Below are 27,395 nucleotides of genomic sequence, written 5' to 3' on the forward strand. Positions count from 1 at the left end.
GCAATGGTAATGTATGGAAATAACCCCTTCCCCTGAGCAGAGTAACCACCAGGATGTTTTTCTCTGGGGTCCCCTGGGCATCAGTAACTTGTGGAGAAGAAAAGCAGTTTGTTCCAGTCAGTGACCAAGCATGGTCTGTGAGTCAGGTGTACAGCATGCCAGGTGCACACTGCCTCCACAACAGCAAGTGCCCACCTGTGGAGAACAGGGCAGCTCCCTTGGCATCCCTGAGCTGGAGGAGAGAGATCAGATAGTAGCCAGGCTGCTGCCAGGTCAGCTGTCTGTAGTTAGCTGCAAGACATATTTAGTGGGACATGGTCAATACTTTATTTGGCCCAAGAAGCATGCAGTGTCCCTGTGACCATATGGGCAATGTTAGTGGGATCTGGCTAGAGGAAGAACAACCTGGAGCACAGACTTTGGAATGAGCTATGGATTTAGAAGTGTAGCTGACACGTGGCAGTGGCTTGAGAAAGATGCTTCCTATGAGATCCTGAGCAAGTCACTGCCTCTGCCTGGGTCTTACTCCATCTCCTTAGCCTAAGTGAGTTGTACAACACCTGGCAGAAGATTTTATAGAGAGTTGAAAGCTAAGAGAGACACTCATGACACTGAGCACTGAGACTGGCTTTTTTTTCTCTTTCTAGTCTCCCTGGAAATGGGGGATGTCCCCTTGGTATCTGTGATGCCAGAAAATCTGCAGCTTCCTTCAGAGAAGAGCAACCGGGGTCACTTGATAAGTCATCTGCAGGAGCTGCTGGAACACTGGGTGCTGTGGTCTGCAGTGAAGAGCAGATGGGTGATTGTGGGTAAGGAAGGAGAGGGTATTCCATCTGCATGGATTGTAGAGGGTCTGACAGCATCTCAGTCAGTCCCCAAGCCTTGATTATTAGTAACAAAGAGATTGAGAAAAGGGGTATAATGCATAGCTTCTAACTCAGTGGAAGAGTGTCCCCAGACCAGTCAGCCCCTAAGGAAACTGGATGAGGAACTCTTGACACTTTTCCATCCTCTTCTTTCATTCAGATCTGAAATGGCCACTCCTGATGGGGTTACCCAGGCACAGAGCTCATTACAAAAAGCCCAGCTGCCAGTGTTCCTTTTTCCTGTTGAAACCCCCATCTTTCTGCCACATTCCTGCTGTCTGAGCGCGTCCCAAGTGCAAGATGCATGTAGGGTGCCACACACTGACCTGGGCTTCTCCTTGCAGGGCTCTTTCTCCTGGTTTTGCTCCTGTCCATATTCTTTGCTAGCCGCCTCCACCCAGCTAGCCGTGCTCCAGTCTTGTTCCGGCCAGACACTAACATCCAGGTGCTGCTGGACCTGAAATACAACCTGAGTGCTGAAGGCATCTCCTGCATTACCTGCTCAGGTGAGAGTGCTGGTCCCCAGGCCACAGAGGGTGCAGCCTGGCCTAAACCCTGGGCTGGAGAAGCTGTAATGTGAGGTTGAGATCAACATTGTCCAAATACCTCATTGGATATTGGATGGACCCTGTTGAAGGGAGGCACACATTGGGTGTGGGATGGTTGTCTGTAGGAGTGGAGAATTTTGAAAAGTGTTTTCTGCTTTAGACAAGAACTGCCTGAGTGTTTCTGCTGGAACAATTCCTTTATGGTCCATGAAAACTGATTACTTTGACTCATAAGTGCTGGTCACATGCCAGTGACCAGCTGGGCGTCTGTGGCTCTGTTCCTTGCTCAGAGTTTGGTGTTCAGCAGCAGAGTCTGTGGAGTGTGCAGGGCTGGTAGGTCTCTTGTCATCTCATTCACTCTTGCCTTCCTGACTAACCTTGTGGGACAGGTTTGTTTCAGGAAAAGCCCCACAGTTTGCAGAACAACATCCGAACCTCCTTGGAAAAAAAGAAGAGGGGCTCAGGGTCACCTTGGGGAAGCAAAGGGAGCATAAGTGATACAGGGCAGCAAGGTAAGAAGGACATGATGACTTTGGCCACGTTTGGGTACAGAGCCCAAAGATCCTTTTAGGTTAAAAGTAAATCATATTATCTGAATAGCTGATGAGGAATAATTCTCATCAGACCCTGCACTTGGTGCTGGATGCAAGAGGCACCTTTACAGCCCCCTTCCCTGAATGCCTCCTGTTCTCTAGGATGTGATCCTATAACCCAGGTGACAGTACAGGCTAGTGGCAAATCCCTCTGGACTGCCATGTCCAGAGGGTGCAGGGCTGGGAGCTTAGAGCTTTTGCATCCCAGCCCTGTGTCACAACCTTGTTTGCAGGCTGTGAGGAGAGTAAATTCAGCCTGCTTTGCAGGGTATTTTGAGGGTAAAAGTTATTGGGCCAGGTCTGGAGATGACATGAATCAATAAGCCATCAGGAATTACTGCAGCTCAGAATATATTTGTGAAAACCCTGGAAAGGTGTGCTGAGCTGCTTGAAGGCAAAGGCTGTGCCTGCTGCCTCAGAGGAGACAGCAGACCCTCCTTTGCTGTTCATATCTGTAGGTTCTGCTGACTGAGAAGTACCACTAGCCCTCATGCCCTCTTTTTTTCAGATCTCCAGGGGACTGTGTACATCTCCAAGTCCAGAAGCAAGGGAAGACCAGCCATCTACAGATTCTCTCTCAACGCCAGTGTCCCTGCCCCCTGGCAGATGGTGTCACCAGGAGATGGGGAGGTGCCTTCATTCCAGGTGAGTCAGTCCAGGGATGGTGGACCCCTCTATCAAGTGCGCAGCACTCAACAGGTGAGCACAAGAGCCTCCTCCTGCCTCTCCTTGGGATCCAAGGTAGCTCAGGGTGAGGGCATTGCACTGAGGTAGCTAACACAGAGGGCATCGTGCCTGGCATCGTTAGACTGCGCCTCGCGGTGCCACGATACTTCTGTGTTGCTGTTGTGATGTGACTGTCAGCAGTGGGAGCAGAAGTGTGGGTGTCTGTGGAGATCAGATGAGGCCTGGCATCATCAGCTGAGCTCATTTGAGTTGAAACTGCTACTGAGACAGCTGGATTCCCACTGCCTCCTCCTGTCCATCCACAGACAGGCAAGCTTGCAGCACTGCTTGTGCACAGGCTGTTGGACACACACATCCCCAGGAGTCATTTCAGGTGTCCCTCACTCTGGACAGAGCAGCCACCATGCAGCCTAGGCCTCAGAGAATGGGGCTGGTGAGAGACAGGCCAACCGTGGGAAGGAGGAGGCAGGCTGGGGGCTGGCTGGGTTTGTGCCTGCAGTGCTCATTCTGTGTGACTGTGCTAGTGCTCAGGGAGGAGGGGAGTGTGTGATGGTAATGTGCAACAGGCTGCAACCCTGTGGAGTTAAGTGTCTGTTTTCATTAATCCATTGCTTAGGTGTATAGAGTGCCTTTCGGTAACTTCACCAGGAAGCTGACAGCTTGTGTGTCCACAGTAGGGCTGCTTAAGCAGACGAGCCCCAGGAAGTGGATGATGACTACCTTGTCCTGTGACACCAAGAGAGGCTGGAAGTTCGACTTCAGTTTCTATGTGGCCGCCAAGGAGCAGCAGCGAACACGGTAACCTTCCAAACCCCCCTGAGGGCTGGCAGAAAAACCAGCACAGCCCAGTGGCTGATATGGGATACCTAATGTCCAGTGCCAGTCCTGCCTTCAGATGGTGACATCCATGGCCCTAGGACTTTGCTGCAAATGTTCCCCACCTTTGCAAAGTTATTTTGTGGGCCTGTAGCACTGTTAATGTGCCAAAGGCTTGACAGGACTGTGACTGGGGGCTTCTTTAGGTGGCAAAAAGACCTTGCTGTTCTTGGCCTTGCCCTTACCCACCTGAGCTCTTGACCTGAACAGGCAGCACACAATACACAGTGTCTAGGGATCCAGATCTGGATCCCTTGCTCACCTTTGCCTTTCCTGATGTCCCTGAGAATGCCTGTTTCCATGTAATGCTTCGGACATGTCATCTTTACCAGCTCTGGTCCCCAATAACAAACTTTCTTTGCTGTACAGGAAACTGTATTTTGCCCAGTCGCACAAGCCACCTTACCATGGCCGTGTGTGTGTGGCACCTCCTGGCTGCCTTCTCAGCTCTAGCCCAGATGGACCCACCAAAGGCATCCTTTATGTTCCCAGTGAGAAAGGTAAGCTGATGAGGACTTGCTCAGCCGTGTCTGGCTGTCTGGGTTAGAGAGTCAGACTTTTCTTCTCTGCCTTCTGATGTAACCAACCTTTCTTGTGTACTTGACAGCAGCACCCAAAGCAAAGCTGTCAGCCACCTCTGGATTTAATCCCTGCATGAACACGGGCTGCGGGAAGCCGGCGGTGCGGCCACTGGTGGACACAGGAGCCATGGTGTTTGTGGTGTTTGGGATCAGAGGCGTTAACCGCACACGGCGCCCGGACAACCACGTCATTGGAGACATGGTACACACATTCTGCATGTGGATAGGCCTGCTTGGGGCTGAGGAGGGAAGCAGGGTCTCTCTGGGTGGGGTTTAGTTAATCCCCACAGCCCAGGCAGTGCAGTCCTGCAGCCTAGACAGATGGAACAGCAGAGATGGTAGCATTTTGATGAGCCAAAAGTACATCTGTTTTAGCAAATTCACAAATAATGGAGATCAGGAAGCCCTTACTGAAATAACTTCAGACTTTTCAGGAAATCCCTTTCTGAGTGCAAAATCTAACCTTCTAATTTTGACTCTAAATCTGGCTTTCCTGAGGATTTTAGAAGCAAATGCGTCTTCAGCTCAGTATGAAAATCTCATGCCAAATTGAAGATCCAGAGAAGTGATATTTTTCTATAATTGTTTAGTATATGAGATAGTAACGTGAAAAAAATGCAAATCTGTTAGTCTGGGGAAAGGTTACTGGATGTGACTTTTCTAGGAAGCAGCTTATCTCCCAGGTGTGATACCTTGACACACTCACAGCCTTTCCCCAGCAAAATTACACTTAGCTCTGGTCAACGTGGCAGATGCACTTCAGGTTTTTGCAGTTCTTCCTTCCTTCTTATCTGGGGATGCTGCAGAGTCAGCCTTTGCCTGTTTGCTCTGGAGGGGGCAGTGTGAAATGCAGGCAGTGGAGAGGGCAGAAAGCTAGGGATTCAGAGCTGCCCCTAATGGCTTTGGACATGGCATGGTGGCTGTGCATTTATCCGTGCTTCTGTCTTCCTGCCTGATTTTTCCTGGGTTGTCTGGTGAAGCAAAGATTTCCACCATATAACCTGTGGCCTTTGTAAGATATTCCCAAGCTGTGAAACCAGGAGAGAACTTGGCTTCTTGCCTTCTTGTGCCAGTTGCTGTGTGTATGCCTCACGTGTGGTGCTCTTCTTGTTGTGTCTCCTTGGGAAAGGGCAGCGTTATCTATGATGACAGCTTTGACCTCTTCAAAGAGATTGGCAACCTGTGCCGCCTCTGCAAAGCCATCGCCAGCAACGCCGAGCTGGTGAAGCCAGGAGGGGCCCAGTGCCTGCCCTCTGGTAGGTAGGACCAACACCAGCCACAGAGTCCTTGGGGAGAACCTGGGTCCCTGGGTAAAGACTGGTTCTCACCCTCCAGTCTGAGGGATGCATGGCTTCTAAACCTTAGGATCCCAGCTTGATGAAGCAGGGAGAGGAAAGGAAGCTCCCAATCAGTGACAAATGCAGGGTCAGACTCCTGTTCTGCAGCAGTGTTTGTTTGAGCTGAGCTCCTCAACAACAAATGAGAAAGGGTGGCTGCTTTTTGCTGCCTCTTTTTCTTTCCAAGACAGTTTTACCTTTCTAGAACATGCCCCTAGTTGTGCTTTCAGGGAGATGAGAGAGGAAAATGGTCTCTTTAACTCCAAAGATACTGGGCATATTCTTTGGGATTCAATTCAGTGAAGATAAGAACAGAATTGCAACTGTTCTTTCCAATAATTTGTATTGCTGGTGATACACTTACAGTCTTTTGGACAAGTACATATCTTCTTAGTAGCTCTTGAATAGCCAGCAAATCACAGCTGACAAATGGGACCTGTCACTCTTTCTTAGGTTTTGGGTTTTTTCTTCCCCCACCAGCCTCTTGCTTCTACTTGCTTTCTTTCCTTGTCCTGTCCTCCATCCCCTGCTCTTTCTTTCTTCCAGGATACAGCATCTCCTCCTTTCTGCAGATGTTGCACCCTGAGTGCAAGAACATCCCTGAGCCAAACCTGCTGCCTGGCCAGCTCTCTCATGGGGCAGTGGGGGTCAAGGATGGGAAGGTGCAGTGGATCTCCATGGCATTTGAATCGGTGAGCACATGGCATTGCCATCTACCCTTGTGACAGTTTCTTCTTGTGATTTCTGGGGGATTAGCTCCACTTCTTTTGCCCTGGCCACTTCCATTTGCAGCCAGTGTAGTGTTTGCTAGTGTTTGTGCCTTGTTGCAGACAGATGCCTGCACTCACAAATAGCTAGAAGTGTCTGCTTGTGCCCCAATTCATTCTTCCCATGAGAGCTCAGGCAAAGAGCTGGTGGCAGATTTGCCCCTGTGCTACTGCCAGCTCTCCCTGGTGCTGCAACTCCAGCTGATTTGTTCTACCTCCTCCCTTGCCATGCATACCCTGAGAGCAGGGTCATGTCCCAAAGAGCAGGACATGACAATAACATGTTCATCTTCTTACAGACAACCTACAAAGGGAAATCTTCCTTCCAGACTTACGCTGACTACCTGAAATGGGAGACATTCCTGCAGCAGCAACTCCAGCTCTTTCCAGAGGGCTCTGCTCTCCGGCATGGTTTCCAGACCTGTGAGCACTGGAAGCAGATCTTCATGGAGATAATAGGTAAGTCACTGCCATGTTTCTCTCTCTAGGGAGCCTGTGCTCTCTAATACATCTTCACAACACACTGTTCCATCTGATGAGCACAAGTTAAATGTCCAGTCCCTCCCCATTGCTGTAGAAGCTCCTAAAACCTGTCTTCCCAAGCAGCAGGAATGTTGGAATCCTAGGCAGAGCCCAGGGCAATAGCGAAGGGCCTCTGCCCTGCTGTGTGAGAGGCAAAAAGCTGATCACCCACTTTCCACCTTCATCTCCCAGTGCAAGTGCCTGGCTGCTCCACTGCCAGCAGGGATGCAGTGCCTTTCTCATCCCAGCTATCATATTCCAGTAGTTAAATTAGCTGTTGTTGGTTATTTTTGCTTCCAGGAGTGCAGAGTGCCCTGTACGGTCTCGTCCTCTCACTGGTGATTTGTGTGGCTGCAGTGGCAGTGTTTACCACTCACATCCTCCTCTTGCTGCCAGTGCTGCTCAGCATTTTAGGTAAAAATGCCAATTCCAATGTGTCAGGCTTTTCCTTTGTCTGAAATTGGTGGGTTGTGGCACTGCTGAGGCTCTGGTGATTTGAACTGAATTGCTCTCACTCCGTGTAAAGCCTTTTGGCTTTCCAGGAGCTAGTTCTGATATACCTAGGTGAATGGGGAGGAACTCTCAACAAATGCACAGGAACCTCACTGGGAAGGTAGATCTGTGTGTCTAATTCCCAGTGTGTTTTATCTACACAATCCCTTGTATTTGTTTAAGTAAGGGTTTTAGCAACACAAATGCCATCCCTGCCTGTTATGTATAATAATGTGATTAAGGTCCACATGCTCTGAATAACAATTACACTACTTCCCAAGGATCTGCACCACAGCTGCTGTTTCCAAGCAGTGGGAGATTTTAAAAGCTGAATACTTTAGTAGTTTTGTTAGTATTTGAAGCAAATTTGTAAATAGTTCCCTCTCCCTGGCTGGTGTTTTAACAATATTGTGGACTAAGCGTGTTGCTAAACTTCTCAGTTTAAAACCCAAATCCATCATTTTAAAAGCCACTTACTCTCCCACACATGACTCACAAACAAGCATCCCTCTTGCCTTTAAGAAAAACCTGTGCATGTGCTCAGCATGTGTGTGACTCCAGCAAGCAGAACAATGGGCCCTCTTCTCTGTAGTGCATGTGCACTGGGCTTGGGTTCATGTAACAAGTGTTAGTCTAGATAGGTATTAGCCTGTCAGTTTTCCTAGTATTTAACTAGGTCCTTCACTGTCCCCAGCAGGTCTCATTACCTGACTGAATTGTCCCTGTGGGCAGTGGAAGGTGAGGGAAGTGGGAGGAGGGAATGTGCACAAAATTCTGAACTGTGGGGGTGTTATCCCAGACTCCCCAACAACTGGCTTGTCTCAGTAGGCCTAGGCAACAGTCCTTTACATTTGCCTAACGTGACTTTCTTCACACAGGGGTGGTCTGCTTGGTGGTGACCATCATGTACTGGTCTGGTTGGGAAATGGGAGCTGTGGAAGCCATTTCCCTCTCCATCCTCGTCGGCTCCTCTGTCGATTACTGCGTGCACTTGGTGGAGGGCTACCTGCTGGCAGGGGAAAACCTGCCACTACACCAGGCAGAGGTGAGCTCTTTTCTTCCCGTAGCCTTGCATCCATTCCTCTCGTGTCCTCCATGCCACTCAGCTGAGATGCAGGACCTAAGGAATGATGGGCAAGGAAGGCTGCATCTTGCCACCCTCACAGCATGCCTAGGACACTTGCTGCTTGTCCAGGGACTGCTGTGAGCTTGAGTACCTGAGTACAGTAAACCCAGCAGAGTGTCCAACTAACATGGTTGTCCCTTTCTAACTGGCTGTGTCCAAAACAACCCCCTTTCATGCCCCAGTGAAGATGGTCTTGTGCTGGAATAGCCCTACATTGTTCCTTAACCTCTGCAGATTGCTTTGTTGTGCTGGATCTCCAGCCTTGTTAACATCTTTTCCATCTTTGGGAAGAGGAAGACCACAAAACCTTGGGGATCTCTGATCCCAGGCAGGGTGCCTCCATGCAGTGCCTCTGTTGTGTAGCCCCAGCATCAGTCGGATGTGGCTGAAAGAAGGCACAAGCTCCAGCAGACCTGTTGGGTTTTAACCCCGTGGCTGGTTGCTCAGTGTGCCCAGAGACGGCACGAGCTGCCCTGTCTGCACTCACACAGCATCTCTGCTGTGGGCCAGCACCCCACGAGCTAAGCCATCCTCTCCAAGGCTGAAATATTAGCACAGCCCCGTGTGCTTGTCCCCTCTCCCCCTTAACCCTGCTGTCCCCCCTGCCAGGACCTCACCCGGTGCCGCCAGTGGAGGACGATGGAAGCGGTTCGGCACGTGGGGGTGGCGATCGTCTCCAGCGCCCTCACCACCGTCATCGCCACCGTCCCGCTCTTCTTCTGCATCATTGCCCCTTTTGCCAAGTTTGGGAAGATCGTGGCCCTCAACACAGGAGTCTCCATCCTGTACACGTTAACTGTGAGCACAGCCCTGCTCAGCATCATGGGGCCTGGCACCTTCACCCGCAGCAGGACTTCCTGCCTCAAGGCTGTGCTGGGGGTGCTTCTTGCTGGCCTGCTGGGTCTATGCATCTGCCTCATCCTGCTGAAGAGTGGATTTAAAATCCCTCTGCCTAATGGGACAGCCCTCTAGACCCTATGCCCAAGAGCCACACGCTCTGTCCTCTTGCTCCCTTTCTTTTTTTCTTTTGTTTATTTTTAAAGGCTATTTTTTGTAAGAAAAAAAAAGAGGAAAAAAATCCCCTTTTCCCAGAAGTTTTTCAACTCCAGATGCACTTTATTTTCTAATGGGTTTTGCTCTAAAATGGTATTTATTTCAGTAGTGATGGATGGATGATGGACGGTGAGGGCTGCCCAGGGAATGCCTCAGCCCATGAGTAGGAGGGGAGGAGGTCTCCTTCTCTCAGTTTTCTTTCTGCTCTTCTTTTTAGTTTTTTTCCTTCGTTTTCTTCTTTTTTTCTTATTTTTTTCATGAACAGAGCTTTCTGGAACCGCAAATGTAAAAGGGGAGAAGTTGGGAAGGCCATCTGATCCCTTTCAAAGCTCTTCCCTCTGTCCCTCCCTTCAGCCAGGGTCAGCAGTGCAGCAATGGTTCTTGAGGTGAGGTCCTGTCCCCATGCCAAGCCTGGGCCTTGCTGCCTGAGCCTTCAAAACTAGCAGTGAGCTCCTGGACAGGCCTGGGAAACAGTGTTGTCTGGACTCCTGTGCCCAGGCTAGACAAGCTGCACAGGAGCTCTTATGGGTGTCACTGTGGGATCCAAACTGGAGATGTTGGGTGGCATCACCTGCAGTGACCAGCAGTCATTGTTTGTGGGGGGCATCAGGACACATGGCTTTCTCCTCCTTTCTGAAGGGACAGGTGGGATCTCTTGGATCTGTGAACGGCCATCAGGAATGCAGTTGTTGCCCTTGGCAGCCTGGCCTCCTCTCCCTCATCACAGCAGATACCCATTCCCAGTCTCACCTCCTGCTCAGTGGGTGCCCTCACCAGTCACTGCTTCTGCTCTTCATGGTGAAAACAGACAGCCTTGAGGGCCCTGCAGAGCCTTTTTGGTCAGGGCAGTCAGCTCTTTGCCTGAGGATGAGCTAGCTCCTGGGGCCAGGTAGAGCCCATGCCTGGTGGCATGCACAAACAGTGGTACGTCCTCTGTGACACCTCCTTGGTGGAGACATGAGGGCAGTGGAGCTTCAGCCTGCGGCTGCTGCTTGCTCAGAGCAGATGGTTTATATTAAAGTAAAATGAAATTGCAAACTGGTACCATTAACAAGTACATTTTAAGCATCACTGCTTCTATCATATTTTTAAAATTGAAATAGCTAAGTGTGTGCATTGATATGCAGCACATCTGGTCCCCAGCAGAAGGGGAGGGGCTGGGCCCCCAGGGAGATGCATTAAACATTGTTTACAGGGATGCCAACAGAGGAGGGCGGCCAGAGAGCAGCCTGACTCCATTTGTTTGCAGATACCGTGTCCCCGGTGGCTTTGTGTTCTCTGTCTGGATTGACCCCTTTTTTGAGATGGAAATTCCAGGAAGCCCATCCCTGTTGCCAGCCAAGTTGTGTGGACTGTGCTGCTGAGACAGACCAGCAGCTGCTTCTGCTCGCCTCAGTATATCCCTGCTCTGCTCCCTGCCAGTCTTGCACCTCACCTTCAGCCCCATGAAACTGGAGCAAATGTTTGTTCCTAAGGGAGGTTCCCTGAGGTGTCAGCTGGAGAGAGGAGAGCCAGAACAGGACTCTTGTTGGTGCCAGGGGAAATCCAGAGCAATCCTGCTGCAGGCAGTGAGGGTAGAGAGAGCATGAGCAGAACTGACCTGGTTTCTTCTTCACCATCGCATGGTGCAGCTGAGTTACCCCTTTCTGCAGTGTTAAATGTACTTGGGCACCTACCTCTGATCTGCACCAGTTCCTTCATAATGAACCCTGTGCCCATGAGTAAATGGTTCTGGAAAGGATTTTTTACTGTCCTTAAGCTGTGCTGCTTTGATGGCCTCTGTGCACAGTTCAGCCCCAACATGGATCTGTAAGCCATGCTTTTCCCTAGGTCTACTCTCTAAATTTAATTACCAGTGGTGCCCTGAGCACTCCTAAGTGGCAGCAAGTGTAGAGAGGGCAGTGTGCTGATGTTGCACAGCCCTGTGAGACCAATGTGGCTCTGTGGGTGCTGCAGGGGAGAGCAGGGTAGCCCTAGTGCTGCTGCCAAGGATGCTCTGGTGGGCAGCTTGACCTGAATTTAGCTAATTCTTCAAACTCCTTGGGGTGAAAAAGCTGATGGGTATTTCCAGGTCACCAGTCAAGAGAATAAGGTGCTGAGTATGCCATTAGAGGAAGTTCCACCTCCTGTGAGCATGAAAAAAAACCTTGACAGGTCTTTAAAACAAGGCCTATATATGCTTTAAAACCTACAAAGTTTAAGCCTCATTTCAGCTCCTGGTGTCCTGTGTCTGTTCTCACCATAAAGAGCCTATGGAAGCATCCCACTGCCAGAGTGATTCTGGGCACACCATGCTGGGACCATTCATTCAGCCCCTCTTGGAAGTCAAAGATTAATTTCAAAGTAGGAAAGTTTTCAAAGGAAAACCTTTTATATCTCTTTAGATCTGGTCTGCAGACAAAAATAAGAGGTCTTGACACCTGACAGGATCTGTCCTGTTTTCTGGAGCAGGCAGGGGGAAGGACAAGGTATCCTTATCTCTTCCCTCTCTGGGCAGCCCAGGCTCACTGGGTGCGGAAGGGCTGGCAGGAGCAGGAGCAGGAGCAGGGCCTGTGTTTGGCCAAGGGGGGGCAATGGGAGAGCAATGGCTGGAGTGATTCAGAAAGGAAAATGAAAGGTTGAGGTAAGTGTAGAGCTGTATTAGATGATTCCCAAAGGCATATTTAGAAGACTGTGCCCCTTCAGAAAAGAAACTGAGGCAAGGAGAGGAGAAGAAACTTATTCCAGATTGGAGTAGGATGGCAGAAGAGCCAGGAGATGACCATAGGGTGATGCTTTTCACTGCAAGGACTCACTGGATGGTGGTAAGCTGAAAATTTAATTAAACACAGCCATGACACTTGTCTTAAGATCTAACTAGACATTTATCCCATCACCATGTCTCTCTGCACAGCTCTGTGGTCGAAGCTATGGAAAGAAGCTTAGAAACAGAGCCCAAAATGCTTACAGCACCCTGATCTCCCCAAGCATCTGTGGAGACAATAAATCATCTATGTAGGCAGTGTCCTCCTTGGCATTAAAAATTATTCATCAGTTTATAGAGGTAAGAAAATGGATGGCTTTATCTGAGCAAATGTGAGGGTGGGGCTGACAGCCCTACTGGGAATCTGTGCTCCAAGGCAGATGCTGGTAGCAATAAAAAGCAAGGCCTCACCTGTCTGGCACTTCTCCAGGAGCAGCTGCTTGCCCTAAATTAATTCCTCCCACATCTCTGTCTTCTTTTTCTGATTATTCCTCTGCTTCCCAGACCATCTCTTGGACCCTGACTTGCTAAGCAAGGTTCAGCTTTCACCCTGGTAGCTTCTTGTGACCAAGGTGATCAGAGAGTCTGGATTGAAGTGGCTGGAGATTGTCTCAGGGAGAATTTCTCAGGCAGGGGAAGCTGAGGAGTTAAAATGCTTCATATAAAGCTGCCAGGTTTGATGTTTTCAAACAGCAGAACACAGCAGACCAGCCTTACTTGGAAGCGAATGCTCCAATTTTCCATTTCTAAACAGTCTTGCTGCAATTTAAAAGAAATGTACTCAGTTACAACAGAAGTATTTCCTGGCAGTGTGTAACTGCCCACTCTGCTATTGCTAGTAAATTCTGTTAGGAGGGTCACATTCTGCAAAGCTGATGTTAATGTTTCAGGGTAGGGGTCATTCTGCAACACTGGGTCCTGTATTGACCAGAAGCTCTCCCCCTGCCAGCCCAGGGTGGTCACACAAGGACACTGTTCCCCCATGTCCAAGCACTAGGATGTATGCACAGAGCTGGTGTTGCTGCTCCTTGCCTTTGGTGGGGCTGCCGAGTGAGTGGACAGGCTGGGAGTTTCTGCTCTCAACAGCCTGTCAAGAGCAGCTTTGGAGTGAGGAGGAACAGAGCTGAAGGGATGTGCAAAGCTGGGTGTCAGACAAAGGAATAGATCCAGGTCTCCTGGCCCTGTGTCCTATATCGTGGTGCCTCTTGAGGTGCTGGGTTGGCACGGGGTCTGTCCAGGCAACCGGGGCGTCAGGTTTGGCCGACAACCTTGTCACTTTTGAAGGCTGCAGATGTTGAGAGGTCGGTGGCTGGGCTGAGTTTCTCCATCCCCGCTGGATCTGAAGCTATGCCAGAGCAAAGCCAGTCTAGGAAATATCCCTGAGGAGAAGGCCATGTGACATGCCTACAGTCACTGGGACCACTGCTGCAGCAGTCTGGAGACCATTGCTTCCAGACATCCCTGGCTTTGCCTCCACTGGAGCAAACTGGGATGCTGCTTTATGTCATGGCATCTAAATATTTTAGCATGTCTTGCACTGAATTTTCTTACCAGAGCAGCCTGCCTTCCTGGAAGGTTATAAAAGGTTTTTTATTGAATCCTATGACATGTATAAATCCTCCCTTGCTGTCCACCAAGGAAGCTGTTCTGACTGATTTGCAGCCAGGCAGGACAAACTCTCAGTCTCTTGGTTATTTCTTCCAGTATTTCACCTCACCCCAGACAGCAGGCAAGCCATAGTTCACAGGTTATGCTTTTTCAAAGGCCTCTGCTAACTGCTGTGCCCTGGCTTAGCACCCAGAGTCCCAGAGCCAAGTCTTTCAAGGCTTGTGTCCAGCCTGAGATGCAGTTGTTTGGCTCTTTGTCTTTCTCTGTTTCTCTTTTGGGCAGTTGCTGGGAGGATGAGGGCCAGGACTAGAGGCAGGGCAACAAGGAGATAAGCTGATAGGGCTGCAGGGGGGAGTAGAGGAGGACAAATGGGAAGGAGGATGGTTGGAAAGCCAAGTGGAGAAGAGGTGTGAGCCAGGAGGGAGGGCACTGCTGTTTCACCATGTCATGTGCAGACCTTAGAGCGTTGGTTCCCAGAGTGATGTAGCACAATTCCTGATGTAACGTACGCGTGTTACTTTTGTAAGTCTTCTCCTACCCTCACTATTTTCAGTGTTTCTTGATTTTTGGAGACTGTTGTAAATAAAAAAAAAATTTGAGATTCTCACTTCTGGACCCTTCACTCATGGCTGTGTCACTGTTGCCTGTAAGTGTTGTGCCAACCAGAGTGGCACTGATGTGTGTATAAGTGATGCAGTGGGGATGAGGCTGCAGCACTTGTTCCCAATGTGCACAGGATTCTTCTTGCTGCTGAAATCGGGCCACTTGAAGCCAATTTACCACATCCAGAAAAGCTGATAGTCTGGAAAAGCTAGCTCAGGAGCCCATGCAGGTCTGCAAGAGGGCTGGCTCAGATGGGAGCTTTATCAAAGTTTTGTGGAGGCCTTTGACTCCTCCACTCCATGCTGCTCTACCTGCAGTGCATGAAGATCACACCTCTGCTCTGACCCCATCAGAGGGGATTCATCTGCTTGTTCCTGCAGCAGTGCAGGTTCTCCCAAGGCACAAGGCCTGGCTTGATCTTCTGGTCAAGGTTTTGTCTCTGCGTCCTGTGCTGCAGCAGCCTAGTGCTGCTCTGCACCTCCTAGGACCATGCTGAAGGCTGAGGCCAGCAGCAGGAGAGAAGAACCCAGGCAGTGGGGTTTGCAGCCATTGGCACCAGGATGGGGGTAACGGGCACTCCTGGGCATGCTGGCAGGAGCTGTGTGTGTGGAATGTGGACCACAGAGAGGACAGTGTTTCCCTTAAGTTTGCAGGAGCGTGGGACCTCCTGGCAGTGGTGAGTGCCCAGGGCTGCCAAACGTGGAAAGGGTAGCCCGAGATGCAGCAGCTGCAGACACAGGCAGAGCTGGGCAGGGTTTCCATGGCTCTTCAGAAACTGGCTGCTGGGCTGGGGAAGAGTTTGGGAGAGGGGAAAGGGCTCGGGGGATGGATTACACAGGGTCACAGCTGCTCACTATTCATTTCAAGCTGGCGGAGGCAGGAAGGAATTGCAATTCCGTCTGTGGGAGCCTGTCCATGCCGGCTGCTGGCCCAGCCCCTGTGCCAACACTGATGGTCCACACTCTGAAACCTGCTGCCCGAGACCTGGCAGAGCCCCATCTCTCCTTCCAGGTGAGTCAGTCTGGTGTGAAGTCTTGGTAACACACAGAAAATTCCCCCGGTCTCCCTTTCCTCCCTGGCACCCCACGGGCATTGAGGGGCTCTGCCTCTGCACCCTGGGGTGCGGGTCCACCCTGTGTCCCTTCTCCACCAGGCTCCTTCCCACTCCAAAACCAAACCCCAAGTCCCTTTGAAAGGGAAAAAAACCCTTTTTCTCTGAGAAACCGCGTGTCGGAGCCTGCCCTCTCCCCTTAGCAGGGCGCTGCCGTCATCCCTGCAGCACCCGCCCGGCTCTGGGGGACCCTTCGGGGGGTGGGGAAACGCGTCCCCCCTCCGCCCCAGCGGGGCCGGGCTCGCTCGTTCCCGCATCCCGGGGGAGAAGCGGCCGAGGCGGCTGCGGGGGCAGCGGGAGCGCGCGGGGCGGTTTGGGCGGGCTCGGGGGCGCGCGGCGCCTCCTCGGGCCCCGCAGGGAGCGGAGCGCTGAGGGGAGAGAGAGACCCTCTGAGGGGAGAGAGAGACCCCCTGAGGGGAGAGAGAGACCCCCTGAGGGGAGAGAGAGACCCCCTGAGGGGAGAGAGAGAGAGACCCTCTGAGGGCAGAGAGAGACCCTCTGAGGGCAGAGAGAGACCCCCTGAGGGGAGAGAGACCCCCTGAGGGGAGAGAGAGAGAGACCCTCTGAGGGGAGAGAGAGACCCCCTGAGGGGAGAGAGAGACCCCCTGAGGGGAGAGAGAGACCCCCTGAGGGGAGAGAGAGAGAGACCCTCTGAGGGCAGAGAGAGACCCTCTGAGGGCAGAGAGAGACCCCCTGAGGGGAGAGAGACCCCCTGAGGGGAGAGAGAGAGAGACCCTCTGAGGGCAGAGAGAGACCCTCTGAGGGCAGAGAGAGACCCTGAGGGGAGAGACCCTCTGAGGGGAGAGAGAGACCCTCTGAGGGGAGAGAGAGACCCCCTGAGGGCAGAGAGAGACCCCCTGAGGGCAGAGAGAGACCCCCTCTGAGGGCAGAGAGAGACCCCCTGAGGGGAGCCCCGCTGCCTCAGTCGCGACGCGTGTCGCCTCGGGTGAGGGGCTCCCCGTGGGGCAGGGAGGCAGGCAGGGGGGTCTGTCCCCTCCCCGCGCCGAGCTGCGGGGCGGCCTCGGCCCCGGGTGCTACCGCGGAGCGGTTTATGAGGGGAATTCAGCCGCTCCGTCCCGGCTCGCGCCGCCCCCCAACAGCCCCAAGCCCCGCTCCCCGTCCTGCCCACCCGCTCCGTCCTTAACTCCAGCCCCGCTGCCCCTCCGCTCTGCCGCAGGCGGCCTGGCACAGCAACGGGGAGCTGTTCAACCTTACAGCCGTCTGACTCAGCTACCAGCGTCTTCGAGGCTGTTTTTCCGCTTGGTTTGTATTCCTCGGTGTTTTTCTGCCCCACGCTGTGCTCGCTGTCTCTAACCACCCTTCCCGCGCACGCTGCCTGTGGGGGCCCTGCCCTGTGGCGAGCAGGGCCGGGGCTTGGCCCGTGGCCGGTTTCTGCGCAGCCCGCACGGCTCATTATCCGTTTCTGAGTAGCTCCGGAGCAGTCCTCTCCCTCTAATGACTGACACAGAGGTCAGTCAAAGAGGATGACTCACTCTCTTCCCTTCCCTGGCAATTTGTCACCCTGCAGATGACACATCTTAGTGGCTCCTCAAGCAGTGAACAGAGCTCTCTGGCAGACCTGCGGGGAGCTGTGCCTCTGAGATGTTCTTTTTACAGCCTGGTGGCTGTTCATTCAGCTATTACGCACTCCCCGAGGGCTGAGGATGGTGATGAGCAAAAGCTGGAGGGGCTGGGTGCCAGGCTTTCCTTCACCGTAAGCCAGCGCAGGAGCTGAAGTGAGCCCAAAACAGTGGGAATTTGGAAAGTTGGTGGATTGTGTTTCTCTGAGTGTTGGCCCATGATGCCTGTTTCTTGTTTGTGTGGCTTGTTTCCTCTCAAGTTAGAGCAAGTTTCGTGCCTCGGGAGCTTGGCATGAAAACATGTTTCATACTGCTGTGTGCAACAAGCAGTAGGAAGGGCCAGAGAGCTTGGTAGCACCTTGATGAGTGTGTTGGCAGGAAGAAAAGCAGTGAAGGAGCCTGAGCAGGAGTATGTCCTGAAGTGCATTGGGCTGGGATGAGAAAGGTTGCCAGAGATCTGGCTTTCAAACCTGGATTTGAAGCAGAGAAGTCCTTTTGCCAGGTGGGATTGTGTATGTGTCAGTCTGTGGGGGATGGATTAATCTTTTGGTGAAGTGCAACCATGGCTGTGCTGGTAGGTGGCAGCTGGTAAACAGCACCATAAACCACCACTGGTGATGGCAAGTGGAGGAGGTTCAAGTGAGTTACCAACAGGTTGTGATTTAGGCACACAGTGGGAGCGTCCTCCATCTTAAATGTGAAAGGTTCTGCTTCTGGAAAAGGAGGTTGTGAAGCAACCTGAGTAAGGGTAGGGAAGAGGGGTGGGTAAGTCCTAGGCATGGCTTAGCAAAAGAGGGTGTGTCTGAGAGGAAAGGGTGTGGTGGTGCTTTGGGTAGCTGATCTGATAGTGTGTGGGCACAAGGGCTGGGGCATGTCCTCTTCTGGTGGAAGATGTGGCAGTCTCAGAGTCCCCAGACTGAAGGGTGGGTGTGAGGACATCTCCAGTCATTGGAGGGGTGAGCTGAAACGTGGCACAGAGAGCATTTGTGGCCTGGCTGGCTTTGGCAGGAAGGCAAACCTCATGACTGCTTTAATGTTTGTTAGCTTATGCTCATCTTAGCTACAGGTGTGGGCATTGATGTCTCATTTCCCATCACTAAAGAGCTCTGCAGCCTTGTGGGAGCACTACAGGTGATGGGTATTGGGTGATTAAGAAGTTTCCACAGGAAATGAGGTGAACTTACTTTCCTAACCGGTCTGGACCCAGAGAGGGCAGATGCAGAAGAGATGGGACCTTTTACAGTCTGGGGCAGGGTGAATTCAGGGTAAGCCTTTAAAATACCTTTGTGGAGGGTTGTTTTTTTTCCTAAACTTTAATGACCTTTTCAATAAAATCTTGTGCTGCTGAGTGAGAAGTGCAAGGTGACTGCAAGGGAAGGTTGTGTGTCTGCGCTAGAACTTTTAATCCTATCTAAATGGTGGTCTCTGTCCCACTTAGCTTCCTAAAGTTGTGTTGTGTTGGACACAGGCATATGGAGAGGAGATAGAGGCTTGGGTGTTCTTTCTCAAACCCATTGGCTGGCTTGTGCAGGCTCCTGGGAGCCCTTTCCAAGATGTGATTGCCTGAGCTTTCCCTGAGGTTTTTGCAGACTAACAAAGGACTTGGGAAAATGAGCAGGTGAGTTGATCAAGCAGTCAGTGCATAAAGTAATTGCCCACAAATGTCTAGACCAAAGTTTTGTTGTCTCAGCATTGAGCACTGCCTGTCAGAACAGCTCAATGCTATGGGGGTGATGAGAGCCACAAGCTGTCCCCTGGTAGCACTCAAGTGCTTGATGAGTTTGCTGCTGCCTGCCACAGTTGCCTGGCTTTGCTTCAAGGAGCTTGTGGTTGATGGACAATATAGTTTTGTCACTAGAGGGTGAGCAGTTCTTCTCCTTGAGTGTCACCTGGGCTTGCCACTGTTTCCTGAATGAGATGTAGCTCAAGAGTGCTGAGGGATCTGCTGCCTGTGGGATTTTCTTTCCAGCTGTTGTTTGGAGAGGGGGAAGTTTCTGCCAAGACAAATTCCTTCTGAAGTTATAAGGCTGCTCAAGGGAAGGTAGTGGTGAGGTGCTGCTTTTGGTCATGTTTGCTGCCTTTACCTGTTCTGTCTTTAGACTTGGTTTGTGTCCTCTGGCATGGTGACACAGTGCTGCCTGCAGACAGCTGAAACCATTTGGGGGTCTGTCTGAATTCTGTGAAAACTAGACCAGCTTTTTTTTTTTTCTGCAAATGCTATTGACTAGCATGATAGGGCATGAGCAGCAGACCTGTCCCTTGCCCCTGCTGTTCATGTACCTCTCAAAGGAGCTGCTACAAGGGAGCCAGAGGGTAAACCCAGGCTGTTATGAGTGTCTGAAATGACAGCGATGATAAATCATGAAATCTTGCCAGTGCTTTGTCTCTGTCTTTAAGCTTTATTTTTCCTGCTTTAAAAATGGAAGTGACATCTGTGTCTAATGTGCGAGGCTGTGACCTCAGTGAAATCCACTGATAGATGCTGCCAGAAGACTCTTGTGCATCATCTAAGGCTGCTTTGCAGAGGCTCTTCCCTTGCTGTTATGCAGGCACCCTCACCATGTCCTGGGGATCTTGCTGCTAGCTGGGAATACAGGAAGGCTGCTGTCTCCTTGGGGCCTGGCTTACACTGTGGAGTAATGCTCTGAACTGTTCCAGAGTGTTTTTAGGCGTCTGCTGTGGTGACAGATAATCGCCGAGCCCTCAATATGCAGTTATCATCTCCCTAGCTGCTGCCAGAGGTTCAGTTTTTCTGTGTCTTTGCTGCTTTAGGGCCCAGCAGTCTGTGTAGCTGGTAATAAAACTGGGATAAGAGCATGCCTCCAACCCTGGGAAGCACAGAGGGCATCAGGTCAGAGGCACCCAACTAAGCATTAATTCTGTCCTCCACAGGTTATCACTGTGTACTACTGGACAAGTCCACTAGTGCTCTCCAGAAAGCCTTCTCTCTGTTGTCTGATCTGCTGAGGCCATTTATAATAAAGCTAACTACAAAAACACACATTTGGCTCCCTCCTGACGCATGGAGACAGGTAAGCTCTTCCTCCAGCACTGCTGCTCTGAGCCCATTTTGCTCAGCCAAGAAAGCTGCCTCACCCCACAGGCTCTGCTCACAAACCCTCCCTGCCCACCTCACAGCTGGTTTTGGGGCACTCTGTGATGGCAGCTGTGCTCGCAGCTGCAGCTCGCAGCAAGGTTAACTGGGTGCCAGGGTGGTGGGGGGGTGTGGAATGGAGCAGGGAGGCTGGGCAGGCAGAGCCATGCTCCTGGTGCTGTGTTTAAAGGGGGTCTGGGGTTGGCAGCACTGGCCTGGGGCTGCTCCAGCAGCCTAGCTGGGGAGGGCTGGTGGTGACCAGCCACTAACCTCGTGTGTGCTCAGCAGCCTGCAGTCCCATTTATTAGCACTTAAAATTTGCTGTCTCTGCTCCAAATGGAGTGTTTACAGCATTGACACAAACAGCTGTCCCAGTCAGCCAGCTCATAACAAATGGGAGCTCTGGCTGGAGTGTTATTTTACTGCAAGGGGGCAATACATCTTATTACTAAACAATGAAGTTTGTGATGGATGGTGACGAGTTTCTCTGCTGTCTTGCTTGATGATCACACTGAAATATAAACATAAACCCGAAGATGTTCCCAGGGATCTAGGCAAAGCCTTGCATTGTACCTAGGAAGAGACAGCCTTGAGGTTCTCTGGTGCCTGAACTTCAAGAGCCTTTGCATCAGGCTATCAGATATGCTGCCTTCTCTCTGGGAGGGATGTGGGGATTGGGAGAGAAAATCTGGGGAGAGAAGAGGTGCTGGTCGAAAACACGGGGTGTAGCAAGAGTTGAAGACAACAGGTCTCTTCCCTGGGAACACTGCAGAGGTCTTGTCCTTGCTAACATTGCCTGTCATCTGATTATAAGGCAATATGGCTTGAGCAGTGCTGTTTTAATCCAGCCTGAAGCAGGGCTGTGTTATTGTGGGAGCTTATGGCCTGAACTGGGGGGTGAGAAGGTATGGACAAGGTCCTCCAGAAGGCCATGGAGGAAAATGAGGGTTACTGGGGGCAAAGCCCTCCTGAGGGCCATGTACGTCATCCTCCTGCTTCAAGTGACTTGCATGGAGGGCTGTAAGCCATAGCCTCCCTGAGCAGAGAGCTGGAACAAATGATATGCTCGTTTAACGCCAGCACAGAATTGGAGAAATTGTGTTAAATGGGAACGAGGTGAGCTAATCTGATCAGCTGCCTCTGCTCCTGAGCAGCTGCAGCAGCAAAGCTCAGCCTGGGCAGGGATGTTACTTACAAGTCAGTCACTGCAGATATCAGTAAATTCTTGGATCATGCTGGCTGGAGAGCTTGCTAGCTAAAGGTGGTGTGGGACTCAGTGATCTCCTACACAGACCTTCACCCATGCACTGTTCCCCTCGTGCAGTTTCTAAGAGCAGCCAGTGCAAGGACTGCTGGGTTTTCTTACCTGCTTCCATCCCCAAAGGGTGTTTTCTTTCACATGGGAACTGTGAAATGATCAGGACAGGTGGTGCTGTGATTTCACACCAGAATAAATATATTGAGAGAACAAGTGGGGCAACAGAACAGCCCTCTGGGAACCAGTGTCATCTCTATTTGGGCTCTTTGGGTGGCAGTGCAGATGCAACACAATGGGGCTGACAGCCATGAGGACTGGCACAGGGTGTGTGAGTGGCAGGTCGTGTTGGGAAACCAATTAAAGCTCATTTAAAACATTAGCATATCAGCAGGCAGGAATTCTTCTGACTGGATTGGTTTCACTAGGGGATCGGGAATAATGCCAGTGTTCATCTGGCAGTTTTTCTTCTGGCATGTTTGCATCCATCACCTGCCCTGGCTGGGTGTTGCTGGGACCTGCTGGAGAAGAGCAGCAGAGGGACCTGGTGTATCCTGGGAAGGGTATTCCAAGCATTGCACTCTTGCAACAAGAGCTGTGGCAATGAATGGGGGTGGCAGGATGAACTCTTGGTAGGCAGCCATGACAGGAAACAGCAAAGCAGCTCTGCTTTGATGTATGTTTGTGGAATAGATGGAAGGGAAAGCTTTTACAAATTCTAGTCCTGTTTTTCTCCAAAAGTTCTCCCTGGTATGTATTTATATTTAGTATCTATTTAGCAGAGAAGAGGGCTCTCTGGGAAGGGGGGTTTACTGAGAGGGGGTGGCTTTGTAATCCAGACAGATTCAAAACCAGACTTAAATAGAGCATTAATGGAAGAGGGAAGGTTTAAGATTGCAGCTTTCTATTTTGGCAAAACCAGAGCATTCTGTGTGTGCCAGCTGCTGCTCGAGTGTGGGAGAGGTTGGTCTTGCACAGAGGAGGTTTCATTTGTGTGCACACAAGCACTCCTGAGTCTTCATGCTCCTTGGGGGATTTTTGGATCAGGTACTAAAAAGATCAGGAAGAGAAAAGAGGAAGTGGAGCTGGCTTACCCCATCAGACTACACCAAAGTAATTGTTCTCCCTTTCTTTAATTCCTGTCAAGTTCATGATGCATTTGGAGATTTTTATTTCTGAGTGTTCAGTAAAAGTGAGTGCTGGGAATATTGAAACTCATCTGCAATAGATCTGTGCCCAGGGACTGTCCAGGGCTGGCTGCAGTTTCCTCAGGTGCATTAGCTCTTTGGGTCAATCAAACCCTGGTTTCTTCACACTTGTATTTTTGCTGGTGGATATCAATATTTGAAAATTACAGTCGTGTTGCCTAGTTACCATGGGGTAGGAAAATTGCATGGGCTTGATTTCTGTGGGCAGCTGTGGATAGGTGTGCAAGCAACTCCCAAGCAGCTGCATGGAGTAGGAGAGAAATTCAGGACCTGGAGTACTGCATAAGAGATCAAGGATACAGATTCAACTGGGGTGAGAGGCTGAAACAGGAGTAAGTTGAGCAGATGCTTAACTGTTTTGGACCTGGGTACATGATGTTACAAGAAGATGACCTGAACGTGATCTCTCTGCTCCCACAGTAGAAATGGATGTACTGAAGTTGTTAGGAAAAATTGATCTCAAATATCTCCTCTTCGGTGAAGAAATCACAACCTAGTCCCTGGTTTGACAATCAAGCCTGCTAATACTTTGGCCAGTGAGTCTGTTGCTCAAATATTTGCTGAGAAGTGAGGTTCTCAGCTCAGTTTGTGCCTGGCTGAGTCCTTGCTGAGGAGGCACAAGGATGATGGGAGAGGTGACCTGGGCTGGTGGTGGTTTCTGCAGTTGGAAGAATTTTGCCTCAGAAAAATGCAAATGTGGTTGCAACCAGTTTTGTTCAAGAACATAAACAGACACTCAAAGGACCTTTTGTCACTCTCCCCATGACTTCTCCTTCTCTAATTGCTAGGATGAATGCATAAACCCTAATACTGAAGTGTTCACGAGAGCGGGTTTACTCATTTTACTCTTTTTCTTGGCATAAAAGGCATCTTATTAAGTGAGTTTTAATGTTTGCTCACCAAGAGACATGGATTATAAAGCTTTAGAAATAACTTGCATCTGGAAAATCCAATTAATAAAACAAAAATTCTGATGTCATTTTCTCGTAAATTAACAATTTATAGATAATTGACAGTGCTCATGTCATTAGGCAAATGGACTTTAAATTGATTTCAAATTAGTGGGTTAATGATTTCCCACAGGTATCACTTCAATGGACAGTATGTGCATGGTGGTTTTTTTCAATAAAGGGGTAGGTGTCTGGGAGCAAACTCATGCCTCTGTAATCAAAGCAATAATTGGAGTGGTGGTCACATTCAAGTGAAGTATTGATCTGCAACAAAAAGTGCTGACTATCTCCATCACCATGGCAAGGAGGGGTTAGGAAAGGACTCTGGGAAAGACTGCAGTCTTTGCATATTTCTTGTGTAATAGCTTTCTTTTGGTACGTGTTAACTCCAGGTGGTACATTAAGGTTGCTGATTGATTTGGTATTGTTAAATCTTGCAGTTGATAGTAATGGAAAAAATACTGAATTATAGCTGTAAGGGAGCAACGTGTCCCCAGACTGATTAAAATTGGGGTCATGATTGCCTGGTGTCTGAGATCAACCCAAGGTGGGGATGAATGCTCTGGTTGCTGCTGCAATGGCCAGGCTGTGTGCTACAGGCTTGGCCTGGAGCTGGTCTCCAGCCCAGCCACCGCTCTGCTGTCAGCCTCCATCTCTGCATCCTTCCTTTTCCCTCATTTTTCTGTCATTTGGTCCTGTGTGCAAAGGCTGTAAATACTTAAGGGGACAGCCTGACTGAGTCATGTCCATGAGCACAGGGAGCTCAGGTTGGACCTCTGAGGTGCTGGCAGAAGGTCAGCAGTTGAGTTCTCAGCTTGTTCAACGGTTAGTTGCCAGGAGGTCCAGATTGGTGTCACATTGGAACAAATCTGGAGGAACTCCACTGCCTTGGTTACCATTGCTGTAGGCTTGCACTGGCATTAATAAATTGATGATCTGGGCTTTCTGTGTCTCATCACCCTAATGCAGGAGGCATAAGAAATGCTAATTAATTCCTCCTCTGGGAGATGAGAAGTTATCGTCCTTACCCTGCAGTGGAATAATTGGGATGGGGAGAGGTGCTCACCCAAGCTTACAGTGGAGAAGAAGGGGCTTCCCTCTTGCTGATGTAGTGCAGCTATCTGCCAGGCCTGCTTTACACAGGTATGAGGCTGCTGGGGCAGGGCAGTGCTGTTCAGAGACAGGGGCCAAAATGGCAGCACCCCGAGCACTGCCCTGGGTGTTGGGATTCAGCACCATGGCTGCCACAGAGGATTGTGTTTGGAGCACGATGGACCGTAACTCATGAGTTAAACAGCTCTGGAAATGGATTTTGTTGGCAGTCCATATTTGTGGAGTGCAGTCTCCCCGTGGCTGGCTGTTTACACAAACTCTCTTGCTTCCAAGCTTTGTATTGCAAAATTAAATTCCTTCTGCATTAAAAATTTATGTTGGATGAAAAGATCAGTACATTGAAACTTGGTGAGAATATCCCCCTCCATGCACATACACACCTCATTAAGATGTAGCTTTGCTATGAATGCCAGCTGATGATCCAAATCATGCGAGATAAGGTTATAATTACCTTCTATCAGTGCTCTTTAGGAAGTGGAAAGGTGCCTTTAAATAGGGGGTGATCCTTATAAATATATAATTTATACCAACTGAGAAGTCGTTATTGCAGCCCTTAGCATCACCTGTGCTCCAGGGGTGTTGAAAAGAACCCACAGAGGGAGATTTATAGGAAGGTGTCTTCTCACAATATGTTATTTTGGAATCAAGGACACCGTGTATTGCACGGAGCTACTTGTGTTAGTACACAATTCAGCTTGTAATTATAGGCTTTCATCTTATTCGCATATGTAAGAGTTTATATAAGTTTTATCCAAACATTTTTTAATTCATTAGGTGTTCTCCTTTTATCTGCTGTGCCCGAAGGCTAAGAAATGCTCTGCACTTGTTTTTTTATGTAAATTAGACCTGAAAGATGCACATAAATCTGTAGACATGCTTCTGCTATTTTAAAATGATGCCTTAAGATGCGTAAAATGGAGGGGGAAAAAAGGACTTAAAACTCCATCTTGATAGAATATGTTTTATTTTGTGTATATTTTGCAGGAAAGCAAATATAGCAGCACATCTTGAGAGGAGTTTGGGGAGAGAAAGTGGAATGAGGGGTGGGAAATGAAAGGGGAAGCAGGCTGATGGTGATAGTGGAGATAAGCAGCAGCTCAAGGTGGAGGCCCAGGACAGGGATGGGAGGTTAGCAAGAGAAGGAGAAGGCTGGAAAAACCTCACGGTGAGGTCGTTGGCAACACAGCAAATGTGATCTTCCCGACATAGTCAAAACGGGTGCCAAGTGTTGTGTGGGACAGGAAGGATGCAGGACTCCAAATGCAGGCTTAGGACTGCTGGAGAAGTGTGTCATAAACACAGAGCAATGCTGCTGTCCTGGGGGAATAGAGGGAGCCCCAGCCCTCTTTGCAGAAAGGTGCTGTCTGTAGCAGTGCTCCAGGGCTGTTTGGTGTTTCCTGTGGCCAGAAGGGACTTGGCCTCTTCCGTATTAAATTCCTATTTTTTTCCTGTTAAATCTCATGCCAGTTACTTCTGCCTCCTTGGCTTTGGTTGCACACTATGAGTCTGGAGGAGTGGTAACCTGAAGGGACTGTTTCTGTGGATGCATCCTGTGGGCAGGCAGGAGGGGTGGTGGGGGCTAGGCAGGAGGGCTTCAGCTCCCATATGCTGCTGTTCCCCATGCCTTCTTGCTCTCTTGGTACTTTGAAGGGGAAATAAACAAAAAAAAACAACCCAACAGAAAACACTCCCATTATCCTGGACAGCTTTAGTGGAGTCAGACTGATCATTTCTCCCTGCAGAAGAAGCAACTTGTTTCCTCTCTGCACTGGAAACCCTCCCTCGGTCATGGAAATTACCTGGCAGTGCCATTTTCTTCCAGCAGCTGTGGAACCTTTTGCTGTTGTGCAGGCCATGCTAGCAAGGACCTGGGGGGCAGTCCTGGGAGCACCTGGGTTCAAAGGGGCTTTAATCTGATAACAAACCTCCCTGATTTCTGGTGATTGGAGCCTTGGTCATCATCTTCAGAAACCCACATAAAGGCTTTAGATTTAGACCCACAAAGGCACTGAGGCTTCAAATTTAGGAACCCAAATGGGAGTTTGATGGTTTTGTTGCTGGCAGCCTGTGAATGAAAGCCCCTGCCCCATGGTGCTCTCTGTAAATATCTGTCACTGCCCATGCTAAGTGAGAGTGGAAGATTCAACTTCTGATTAATGCCTCCAGGGAGTTTCTGCAATACAGTTTTGCAAGCAATTGTCATTTAACATTAAGGTAAATACCTTGCAGCTATGAACTGGAGAGCCTTTTTTCCCCTCCCTTTTGAAAACAGCCTCTTGGCTTCAAAAGCTCTCCAGCTAATGTTAAAACTGCCTCTTTCATCTGCCAGTGCTGCAGCCAGCCTTCTGGTACCCCCGAGCTGGCCCTGAGCAGCATGTGGCCATCTGCACCAGGTCAGGTCACAGGCAGAGCAGCTCGCTGCTGCTATGGCCTGGAGACCTGTGAGGGAGAAGAAATGGAAACTTGGTACTTCTGCCCTTTTTGCCTCTTGGAGGAGGAGAAGATTGCTAGTTAGTTGGCACAGGCTAGTGCTGAGTGGTTGGATATGTAAATGAGTTCACTTTCATTAGGGATCTTGGCTGTATGAGAACACCATTAACTCCATCAAGGCTCATCTCTTTTAATACCTGTGTTTCCCCTGGAGGCATCTAAGTTTCTAAGCTAATAATTTCTTATCAGACT

General features: G+C 50.1%; 2 protein-coding genes across 4 annotated transcripts in view; both read left to right on the plus strand.

The window, feature by feature from the left end:
• The window catches only part of DISP3 (dispatched RND transporter family member 3), a 134,199-nt gene extending 119,793 nt beyond the window's left edge, over positions 1-14,406 (plus strand). For 2 of the 3 annotated variants that reach the window (XM_051637327.1, XM_051637326.1), the window contains exons 9-21: positions 648-809; positions 1,211-1,372; positions 1,804-1,926; positions 2,516-2,652; positions 3,311-3,492; positions 3,940-4,070; positions 4,178-4,353; positions 5,281-5,407; positions 6,035-6,180; positions 6,555-6,714; positions 7,078-7,191; positions 8,148-8,314; positions 9,005-14,406. In XM_051637327.1, the coding sequence (XP_051493287.1) occupies positions 648-809; positions 1,211-1,372; positions 1,804-1,926; positions 2,516-2,652; positions 3,311-3,492; positions 3,940-4,070; positions 4,178-4,353; positions 5,281-5,407; positions 6,035-6,180; positions 6,555-6,714; positions 7,078-7,191; positions 8,148-8,314; positions 9,005-9,367 (2,150 nt within the window). In that variant the 3' untranslated portion in view covers positions 9,368-14,406. The remainder of the gene's footprint in view (positions 1-647; positions 810-1,210; positions 1,373-1,803; positions 1,927-2,515; positions 2,653-3,310; positions 3,493-3,939; positions 4,071-4,177; positions 4,354-5,280; positions 5,408-6,034; positions 6,181-6,554; positions 6,715-7,077; positions 7,192-8,147; positions 8,315-9,004) is intronic. The other variant, XM_051637325.1, reaches the window with a different exon arrangement.
• A 5,713-nt stretch (positions 14,407-20,119) lies between these two features.
• LOC127392758 (F-box only protein 6-like) overlaps positions 20,120-27,395 on the plus strand; it is a 53,962-nt gene continuing 46,686 nt past the window's right edge. Inside the window, exon 1 of the mRNA XM_051637071.1 lies at positions 20,120-20,125. The gene's annotated coding sequence lies outside the window, so the exon portion shown is untranslated. The remainder of the gene's footprint in view (positions 20,126-27,395) is intronic.

The sequence above is a fragment of the Apus apus genome, chromosome 20 (genome assembly GCF_020740795.1).
Source record: "Apus apus isolate bApuApu2 chromosome 20, bApuApu2.pri.cur, whole genome shotgun sequence".
NCBI lineage: Eukaryota > Metazoa > Chordata > Aves > Apodiformes > Apodidae > Apus > Apus apus.